The sequence below is a fragment of the Cheilinus undulatus genome, linkage group 24, assembly GCF_018320785.1.
Source record: "Cheilinus undulatus linkage group 24, ASM1832078v1, whole genome shotgun sequence".
Taxonomy (NCBI): Eukaryota; Metazoa; Chordata; class Actinopteri; order Labriformes; family Labridae; genus Cheilinus; species Cheilinus undulatus.
The window spans coordinates 21,805,119-21,816,546 of NC_054888.1; the positions used below are offsets into that span (position 1 = coordinate 21,805,119).

General features: G+C 45.2%; 1 protein-coding gene across 1 annotated transcript in view; it reads right to left on the reverse strand.

Moving 5' to 3' along the window:
* The window catches only part of LOC121506370 (A disintegrin and metalloproteinase with thrombospondin motifs 5), a 32,849-nt gene extending 21,774 nt beyond the window's left edge, over positions 1 to 11,075 (reverse strand). Inside the window, 1 exon segment of the mRNA XM_041782150.1 lies at positions 9,794 to 11,075. Within this exon segment, the coding sequence (XP_041638084.1) occupies positions 9,794 to 10,861 (1,068 nt within the window). The 5' untranslated portion in view covers positions 10,862 to 11,075.
* Positions 11,076 to 11,428: the final 353 nt, after the last annotated feature.

Here is an 11,428-nt window from a genome sequence, read left to right on the forward strand (position 1 = left end):
TATACCCTCACTCTCCCAGGCGCTGGTACAAGAGCTGTTATTGTTCCCATCTATCTCCAACACGCGGCTCGTGTCGTTTTAAGAACGTGAAAAATAGAAAAATAATGGGAATCTCCTTTTAGAAATTAAACAATACAAGAGAAAAATAACCGCTCTGCTACGTCTGATACTGTCTTTGTTTTCATTCAAGCTTGAAAAAGAGGGAGGGGAAAGAGAAATCAGATGCCGGAGGGGAAGGATGGAAGGAGACGTTACAGAAATATTGGCAGAAATAACAGCAGAGCAGGTGGAGAGCCGGTAGCAGAGGTCAGCAGACGAGCAGGGCTGTGTGAGTGTGTGTTTTACAGGATCACTTGCAATCTAAGCCAAGGCTCGTGTTAAACAAACAGCCAGCCAGACCCAGACACTTAAATCGCTCTTACAGGAGGAGTTCGAAGGGAGTTTACCTCCGTCTGAGGGATAAAAACACACAAACCTGCTAATCAAGGCCAACAAAAGCCAGACCTCAAACATGGACTGGACAGCCCATTATGAAGTCATCATTAGTGACTGACAGCTTGTCAAACAGGCTCATTTTTCTGCTACTTTATTCAACTACTCTGCTGCATCTCAGCGGGGATTACTGAGGTTTCACAGCAGAGCTTCAAAAATCCAAATGTCCACTATTAGCCTACTAGTTTGATCCAGAATGAAATGATCTTAAATGGAAGTCTGAAACTCCTAACATTCAAAGCAGTAAGTCACATGAGTGGCAGAGAGGGCCGAAGAGCTTATGACAGCAGCAGCTACCTTTGACCACGACGTGGAGCTGCAGCTCCAGGCATTTTAATTCTCCATCTACCCAAAACACAAGAGTTACAAGTCTGCTCAACAAATTATTGTCTGTTTTTAGCTGTTTGGATTCTGGTCGAACGCTCCATCTAAACTGTAAAGCAGCTAGTAGCTGCTACAATGCTCTGTGCTGCTTTGGCACCATTAGTACCTCATAGGAACAGCGTGGTTTAGAGCTATCATGATCTCAAAAATGGGGATAAAGTTGTCAAGTAGAAAGTAGTATTGTGTGACGATATTCAGCACAGGACTGAGGATGCTAACCTGCAAAAAGAACCAAAGGCTAGCGGTGCTAGCACTGCTAACAGTACCCACATTCTGAAAACCAGCTTTGCATTGCTATGGACAGTGTTTACAGTTACAGTGTTAGGTTGGTTTACAGAAAGCACTTATTTCCCTTTAGACTAGTCGACTGAATGCAGTCCAATCCATCCATTTTCTTTCGCCTACCCGGAACCAGGTTGCAGAAGCAGCAGGCTAAACAAGACCACCCAGATGTCCCTTTGCTCAGCATGTTTTCCAGCTTTTGGGGTATTCCGAGGCCAGATGAGATATATAATCTCTCCAGGAAGTCCTGGGTCTACCTCGGGGTCTCGTTCCAGTCGGACGTGCCTGGAAGACCTCCACAGGAAGCGGACCAGGAGGCATCCTAATCAGATACACAGAACACCTCAACTGTCTCCTTTCGAGGTGAAAGAGCAGCAGCTACTCTGAGATTCCCCGCCCTATCTTTAAGGCTGAGCCCAGATACCCTCCTGAGGAATCTCATTTCGACTGCCTGAACCTGCAATCTCATTCTGTCAGTTGTACCCAGAGCTCTTGACTGTAGGTGAGGGTTGAAACGAAGATTGACTGATAAATTGAGAGCTTTGCTTTCCAGCTCGGCTCATGATACAGCACAGATCCTGCAAAACTGCTGATGCTGCACGATCCACCTAACGATCTCGCTGTCTATTCTACCCTCACTTGTGAAGAAGACCCTGAGATACTTCAACTCCTTCACTTGGGCCAAAGACACCCTAAACACAATCATGTCAATGCATCTCTGTGTGTTGTCAATTAAAATAGACCGTCTCTTACAATTAGCACCAAGCACTGCTAATTCTTTTAGCCTGTTATAGGCAATTTCATTGTGTGTTAGCATCAACCTAATGAACCCAGTATTTGTCTTCAAATCTCTGAGTTGTCTTGTGACAGATTTTTTCATAAGGTCTTGTATGAGTGGTATGATTGGCAGTTTCTTTTAATCTAGACAAAGGATTAAGCTTTGTTGTGTTAGCTTAAGCTAACATATTAGCATGCAACTGAAGCAATGAGTAACCACATTCAGTTCAAGCAACAGTGATCTGCAGGGACACCAGTGGTGCTAGCACTTTCTTGTAAAAACTGAGCAGTTGTGCATCATCTAGGACCAGATTTAAAGTGGTCCCAGTATTGAACCCTGTGGAACGCCAGATCAAAGCTTAGATTAAAGTCTGTCTACTTCATAATACACATGAAACTACTGGACTGTGAAACAAGACATAAAAAGAGAATAAAATCATGGCAAACTGGTGTAGGTGCATGGTTCTAATTTTCTCTACATGGAAACAAGAACCAGATTAAGGTCAGGGTGCAGTTTGAGGTCACCAATCCATAACCAAGTAAACAGAGAGAGAGTTAGGTGTTGTTACCGGGCAGACTGTCGACAGACCGGGGGCTGGCGTCGAAACTTTTGGATCCAAGAGGTGTCTGCAGGTTGTCAACATATGCCAGTGGATGTATAGCATGTGTGAAATATCAGGAACAGTTAAAACAAACAGAGGGACTGGCTGTGACGGGGGCGAGGGCTGGGAAATGTACACGATAATGTACAGACTCACATAAACACAGAGGAGGGGGAGAAACAAGTGCACAGGAAAGGGAGGAGTCCAGTCTTTACACATGAGCAGATTCCCACATTCACATTAAGAAGCGAAATGGCATGAATGTGTGTTTAACACGTGTGGAGGAAGTGGATCGTCTATATTTATATGCTGTGTCTACATCACTGTGTATTTCACATCAGTCAACATTACATAAGCCTTACCTTCAGCTATAATGGTCTATCAACTCTTAACAGCTCATGTGACACCTGACAGGCCTACAACCTTTTAAATTTTATGACTGGTTTGTCCCAAATCATTAGAAAAATCCTGGTTGGATATTTTACAGGTGCAAATGGAAGCGAACCTTCCATATATTCTAGATCAACCTCATATATATCAAGACTTTTTTTTTGTTCTAATCTTGATGATCACATGTGTTGATCTTCTGGAAAATTGTGCTAATTTTTGCACTCAGTGCTTGATCAGAGCTCCTTTTGCACAAATTCCAACATCTATGTGAAGTGGCATTGAGGCGATCAATCCGAGGCACTGCTGGGGTGTTATGAAGCCCAGGTTGCTCTGAGTCTCTCATCTTCCTCTTGAGATTCCCAACGGGGTTCAAGCCAGACCAGTTGGCAGGCCAATAAAGGAACAAGACACTTGTGGTCCATTTCCAGGATCTGTCTTTGTGGTGGCTCTTGATCCACCAGTCCAGTCCTTGTGAAGCGCCCCTAAGTTCCTGAGTTTGCTTTATTTAACCATCCTCTGAAGGCTGAGCGCATCCCTGTTGCTTGTGCCCTTTATCTTACCTCAGTTTTCCCTTTCAGTCACCTTTCCATGAATATACTTTGATACAGCCTCTGAGAACAGCCTGACCTTTCAGCAGTGACCTTCTGTGGCTTACCCTACATGAATATACTTGATACAGCCTCTGAAAACACCCTCACCTTTCAGCAGTGACCTTCTGTGGCTTACCCTCCATAAAAAAAAAAATACTTTGATACAGCCTCTGAGAACAGCCTGACCTTTCAGCAGTGACCTTCCATGGCTTACCCTACATGAATATACTTGATACAGCCTTTGAGAACAGCCTGACCTTTCAGCAGCGACCTTCTGTGGCTTACCCTACATGAATATACTTGATACAGCCTCTGAAAACACCCTCACCTTTCAGCAGTGACCTTCTGTGGCTTACCCTCCATGAATATACTTGATACAGCCTCTGAGAATAGCCTAAACTTTCAGCAGTGACCTTCTGTGGCTTACCTCCTTGTGGAGGGTGTCAATGATTGTCCTCTGGACATTTTCCAAATCAGCCGTCTTCCCCATGGTTGTGGTTGTGTGTGCTCAACCAAAGTGAGAGAAGGGAGGCTCAGGAAACGTTTGCACACTGGACTTTCTGACATTCTAATATTTTGAGCTAGGGGATTCTGATCAAAGGGGGTGAATACTTTTTATAAGCTCTCTAATGATGTCAATAGCATCACTAGTACCTGCTAGCCATACCCTACTACATATTCAAACTATTTCTACAAGAAACAATGGCACAAAAATGTAGCCATCATCCGAGCAAACATGTATGTCTGTGGCGTCTCTCTGTCCACCTTACAGTAGGTCTTTGTCCACTGTTCCCGCTCACAACAAGCCAACACAGCCATGCATAACATCCACAGATACAGACTCAGGACCGTCCCGAGCCCCGTCAATGTGCTCGTTGTTTTGTTCCGGTGCTGGTATGTGTGGAACAGGGTGACACCGCCACACGGGTCAGCTCACTGAGAGGACGGGGTGTTGGAGTAATTGGACCTGACCACAAAGAGACGAGGAGCACCCCCACCACCACCACCACCACCTCCACCCATCAGCGAACAAAGGAGTGGTCTGACTTCACAGTCACAAAGTCTTCAATGAACTTCAGCTCCAGTTCCCTACTAACTTTCCATCGGGAGTTATTTTCCAAAAGTCCTGAGAAATTACTTAACACATAACCTACTTCTTTTCCTTCGTTTCTTCTCTTCTAACCCATAGTATGAGGCACCTGAGCCAAAACGAGTTATTTCCTGGCCGGGATCCTGCGAATGGAAACTGTAATAGCTGTATCCTGTTTGTAAAATAACAGATTCTTTGCTGCTCTAGACATTGTACTGGGGTTTTTCTGACAGCCACGCGTGCTACATGATTAATGGTGAAGGGAAAGTGTGGTTTCAGAAAGTAAAGGGCAAAACAACCAATTTCTAGAACTGTCAGCATCCTTAAATTCTGCACATTTTCCTTTGAGACTCCTTAACTGAAACATTATTTGTTAGAAAGACTTCTTCAGGTGTGTTTCTGTTGTTTTTGAACCCTTGGTCCCTAATTTTACATAATTGGAAGATTTAATGAGCATTACGTACAAGAACTTTTGGAAACACCTCAGTGGTTCAGTTCAGTTCAGTAAGATCAGTTCAGTTAGATCTATTAGCACGTGTAAATCTGCCTAGATCAGGCCGTCCTCACAAACTGAGTGAGCGTGCAAGAAGGAGACTAGTGAGAGAGTACGCCAAGACACCTATGACTGCGCTGAAGGAACTTCAGCAGCTTAGAGGGGAGAGAGTCTGCATCCAAATGTTGGCTGAGTTCCTCACAAGTTTTGAGGGAGAGTGGCAAAGAGAAAGCCGCCGTTGAAGAATCTCCAATTCAACCTGGACTAGATTTCGCCAAAAGGCATGTGGGAGACTCCATGGTCAAGAGGAAGAAAGTTCTTCAGTCTGATGAGTCCAAATTGGACATCAGAGAAGACGCTATGGTTGGCATCCCCACTGTGCACGGTGGTGGCAGCATCATGTTGTGGGGATGCTTCTCAGCAGTCAGCTCTGGAAGGCTCGTAAAGGTAGAGGGTAAATGAATGCAGGAAAATCATTGAGGTGAATCTTATTCAGTCTTTAAGAGAACTACGGCGTGGGAGAAAACTGATTTTCAAAAAAATTGTCATTAACATTAAAGAGATTTTTTATGTCGAATAAAGCCAGATTACATCGACCATGATTGATTTTAAAAAATCAATGAAAGAGTAAAACATCCAAGCAAAAAGTCAAAGACCAGACTATTAAATGCCATGCCATTCTATGCAGTTTTGGTGTTTTTAGCAACTCTAGAAATGAGAGATAAACCAGTGGAGGTCTTGAGAAACTAGAAGGTACTTATCACTGGAAAATGAAGCAAATAAAAGGCATGTCTTATTAGGACTTCCATGACTTCCAGGCCCTTTAATTTCAGCCTCTCCGGTGTTAAAAGAAGCATTTTTAGTGGATGTCCTGGACAATGTCCATCACAAGAATGTGTTAAGCCATGAACCCTGCTTGTCTGTCCGCTATATTGACCAACGAGGTATGTAACAGCAATTTAGGCACTCATCCAGAACAAGGCATCCTGAAAATGGCTTTTGACAGCCGCAGGCTTCAGTGGTCAAAGAAAAGTCAAGCCTTTGTCTTTGTCTGGCCGATGTAAGGTCAAATCCTCATGCATTAGCAGAGCAGAATTAACAGACAGAGACACAACAGATAGCTATCAAAGGCGCCAATCTTCATGTCTGTTAGAGGTCTGTACTGTGTTACAGAGGCGGGGGATCACCTGGCTCTGCTGCTGACAGGTAACATCTACAAAGCGGCCCCCATGTGGAAAAGTGAAGGTGAGACGTGTGTGAATGAAGGTCAGGAGACAAGATGGTGAATTATGCAAGAGCTGCGACAGGTGAGGCAGAAATTAAGTGCTGATTCATGTACTGCACATGCTTATATAAGGCACGAATTAACCTTTAATTCAACTGAAGTTTATCCGTAATCACAGCAGCACAATGCATGCTGAAAACTTCTGTGCATCATTGACTATTTGTGGCTTTAACTTTGGGTCTAATACTTGATCTTACAGCTAGTTTATCTGTTTTCCTTGCAAATTTAAATACAGTTATCAGATATTTGTAATAAAAAGGCATAATTTGCGTACTTTTACAGGATTAAATCCCAAGAAGAAAAAAAGCCAAAAAATATGTTCTTTTGCATGTATTTTTTTCAAAAGTCAGACTCTGGTGTGATCTGATGGCTAGCTATTGCCATGCCTGTCTGACCCTAAGCCACCTGCCAAACCCATCCACCTCAGGATGCCACCATCTTCAGCCCGCTCTTGCCCTTGCAGGTGTTGCAGCAACACAGGTTACTAAGGAGCAATGTAGTGTTTTGCCAGCCAGCTGACCTCAGGTATGCACTACCGGCTGCTTTGCCAACATACGGCAGCACTGGCTCGCTGCAGGCGCCAGGAGATCCCAGGTAAAACCTGCTACTTGCTTGCGTGTTCTGCCCCGAGCTATGACAAGACCATGCATGAGCTTAACACAACCCAATCCAAGGTGAGCTATCTGACATGTTAACCACCATAAAGCCACACCCGGAGGAGGTGAAGCTAAGCGTGTAGATCTGCTGCCCTGCGGCTTTAGAAAAAAAAAAAAAAAAAAACAGCCAGAGAGGAAAGGAGGAGAGAGAAAAAAGATGGTGAGAGAAGGGCTAAATGAGTGTGGTCTCGGTAAACGCACGGCCTCTCGCAGGGTGGATGTGTTTGTTTTTCTGACAGCTCCCAACCCCAGCTGACAGACGCTGGAAAGTAACTGGGAAAAATGTGCAGACTGGAGTGATGAGAGAGAGAGAAAGACTTGGAGCACTACCTAATTAGATGCAGTTTCAAGGGGAGATTTTTTGGGCATATTTCTGCAGCGCAACCCAGCTGGTGATTTCAAACCTCCTCCTACCATGGGAAGCAGTTTTCATGCAAGGGGGGGGGGCGACTCAGATCACACAGACTTCGAGGTTTTTTGGCTGTCACGGGACTGGGAGGGATTGAGGGGAGGCTGGAGATGGAAGGAGCCTGCCTAGAAAAACGCCAGGCGCAGGAAATACAGTTTTTATGAGTGTTTCACAGACGCTGCGTGCAAGATTTAGAGGAAAGGAGATGAGAGAGGAAGAGGAGGATGAAACAGAGACATGTGGGTAGCAGTTTTCAATATAGCAGATGATTCTAACGGCTTAAAGCAACAATATGCAACCTATCCACCTAAAAAGTGCACTTTGAAATTGATCAAACAGTATAATAACGTCCACCCCATTTCCATAGACTGTCCTGGTTGCCTGCTCTCAGACTGTGTAACTTTGGCTGTGGCTCTCTTGCAAGAAAGGCAAGTTCACACACCATCCTTATGCTAAGAAGAAGCCAGCTAACCAACCGTGGTACGAAAACTAACTTTGTGCAAATTATTTGCCTGAAATTAAATAAATAAATAAAAAGACCTCTGGTGCGCAAGAACCTTTAGCCAGACAAAAAGCACAATCCAACAGCATCTCTGCATCTGTTTGGTTTCACTGTCTCAAGTTTAGCAGCTTTATGGGATGCAAAGAAGAGTATAGCCCAAGTTATGTCTCATTTCGTGTACAAATAGGATAATAAGCCCTTTTATTGCCAGAAAGTTATCTCTTACCTTGTCAATTTTAAAGTTTGCTTTATAACGATGAAAGCTCAATAACTGCTCAGCTAGCACAACTAGCATGAAATGAATCAGCTGTTTAATTCCAAAGTTGTCTCTTTCTTTGTCAATCTAAAAGTTAGCTTCACATGTTTGGAACTGCAACGCTATCATAACTAGCATGAAACAGTTGAGCTGTTTTACGCCAAAAAGTTGCCTCTTTCCTTGTCAGTCTTCAAGTTAGCTTCACATGTTTGGCAACTCACAAAGCTACCACAACTAGCGTGAAATCATTGAGTCGTTTTACACCCAAAACTTGTCTCTTTCCTTGAGCATCTTCAAGTTAGCTTAACAATTTTTGGACCCTTACAAAGCTACCTCAGTTAGCATGTCATAAATTGACCATTTTACATCATAAAGTTGTCTCGTTTCTTATCAATCTTCCAGTTAGCATTAGAACATTAAAAGCTTGACAACATATCACAAATAGCATGAAACAGTTGAGCCGTTTTACACCAAAAAGTTCTCTTTCCTTGTCAATTTTTGAGTCAGCCTTTTAACTCTGAAACCTTAAAAGCTGTCACAGCTAGCATGCAACAGTCGAGCCATTTGACGCCAAAAAGTTCTCTCTTTCCTTGTCAATTTTTAAGTCAACCTTCTAGCTCCAAAACCTTAAAAGCTATGATAGCTAGCATGAATTAAATGAGCTGTTTGATGCTAAAAAGTTGCCTCTTTCCTTGTCAAGTTACAGCTTTGCTGTCCAAGTTTAGAGCTTTACAAAGCTACCACAACTAGCATTTGATAAATAAGCTATTTTATACCACAAGTTGTTTCTTTCCTTGTCAATCTTCAAGTTGGCTTTGTGATTTTGGATCCTTAAAAAACATTTTCTGCAGTATAGCTAGTTTGTCACAAACAATAATGTGACGTAGAAAATAATGCGATGTAGATGCCACACGTTAACTATAGAGGTTAAAAGTGTCCACTAAGTTTTTGAAGGCTCCGGTTCTGGAAGTAAAAATCCCCATTCAAACCCCCATAGACATTTAGCAACATCTGAATAACCACACTTGAAAAGCATGAGCCAAGCCAAGCAGAGACTTAAATACTCACAACTATAAAACATTTGATTAGGTACAAAAATGTATTTTATGTATCATTAATGATAGTCTTTCAGGCCATAAATGTACATTTTTCTTCAGCTTTCAGTGTTCATGTATTTACACTTTCAATGATGATGTAGCTTGCCTTTATTTTTCACTTGTTGCTAAAGGGCACACCGAATTCCTAGTTGTTGTTCGGTTAGTTAAAAAAAAAAACCCAGCTAAATAGCTGCTCTTAACCTTAAACAAGCTACTAAACATGGTGAAAATAGCATTAAATTACTATAACTATCAGATAAATGCGTCAGTTTGTGTTATAAAAGCGAGTTTTAACGGTTTACGGTTTTTGTTTTAAGCTAGCACGCTGCCACCGCGTGCACTATCAAAATAAAAACAAACGGTTGCGTCACGCGCGGCGCTAACCCGCCTCTCCTCCGTCTCCTGGCACGGCAGAGAGAGGCGGGCTCGCGTGCGCTTCGAACAGGTGGAGGTTTAGGGGGAAAAAAAGCCGGGAACTTTTTGTTTACCTGCCTGGTGAAGAGGATGGCGGCGTCGTGGTGGTGCTGGTGGTCGTCATCCAGCGGGTTCTGCTGGTTCTGCCACTTACAGAAACTCTTCAAAGTCGCCGCCGCGTTCTTGGACACCTCGAGCCCCTTCTCCTTCTCCGTCACGGTGGTCACTTTCACCACCGTGAGCCGGATGGGGTTCTCGATGCTCGCGTGCCCGTAGAGCTTTGAAGCGATGGAGGCCAGTGTGAGCAGGTAGTGGTTCAAGTCTTTTCCGTATTTCTTCGCCATGGTGTCATCCGCCACGAGGAGCAGCTCCACGTGCCGGGCGCGAGACACAGACCTCTTGCGCCGCGCGCCACGCTCCGGGGGAACGTCCTCGGCGAGCCGGCTCCACCATCTCCTCCCGCGTGGGCCGTGTTCATCCCCGTCCCGTCTCCCTTTCCCGCGCCCCTTGTTGCGGCGTCTCCCCAGCGCATCCCTGCGTCCTCTGCGCCCGTCTCTCGTCCCGCAGCTCTCGCGCCCTTCACGCTGCGCCTCGAAGCTGAAACTCTCGCGCGTGAAGACGTGGAGCGCGCTCTCCGCGTCCTTGTCCTGCAGAGCGCGCGCGTCGTGCTCGTGTCCCTTTGCCCTGATGATTGGCGTGATGGAGTAGCGCGTGTGCTGCACGGCGAAGAAGCCCTCCAGACCCCCGCCGCAGAGGTTGAAGACAGCCAGGGACTCCGCGTTGGAGTCCACCGTGCCGCGGTACACGCAGTCCCGCTTCAGAGGCGGCGCGCTCTCCCCCATCAGAGCGAGCACATACTGGGGGCTGAAGTGATGCGACAGCACGGACTCGTCCCGCTCCATGTCCAGCTGAAACCGACTCCCATCCAGGTACACCAGGTAGCCCACTTTCCCTCCTCCGTGATAAATCCTGTCAATGGTCCGCACGACCCCGTCCGTCCTCCGCGCAGGTGTGAGCAGAGACCCGTTCACAGGTGGAAGATAAAACCCCTGGAAAGCTCCAACCTCCAACTCCACTACGCACAGCAACAGTAGCCGAAAGCAGAGCATGCCCTCGGCCAGAGCACCAAGCAGCCGCACCATTGTTCATTCCAGCACGAAAAACATCCAAGTATCCACTAAAAGACCCCCGAAGTGACAACTCTGAGCAACTGTTCCTCCAAAAAGCGCATCCTCCCGGTGTCCAAATCCCCCATGAAAACACTCACAGTAGTAACCAACAGGCGAGCAAACAAAACCATTGAGAGAAAATCAAAGGGAGAAAAGAGCAGCAGAGAAGGAGAGGGTGCAGAGTAGAGAGCACTGAGCTGAACTTGGAGAACAAAAACACAAAGTTTGCTCTTAATAGGACCCGGAGAGAAAAAGTCCTGCCCCCTTTGCGCTCAATCACCACTCCTCCACCCCCCTTCTTCTCTCTCTCTCTCTCTCCTCTCTCTCCTCTCTCTCTGCCTCTCTTCCTCAAATCAGAGTGAAGTCAAGTGCCGGAGGAGAGGAGAGAAACCTGAACAATGCTGTCACTGGAGGATTTCCATTTGCCTCAGCAAAGAAAGTTACTTCACAGGTCCATCAGAATTCATCTTTTAGATTTGCCCTCCAAGGTTTTTAAAACTTCAATAAAAAAGTCCTAGACACCCAATTTTGCATAATTTA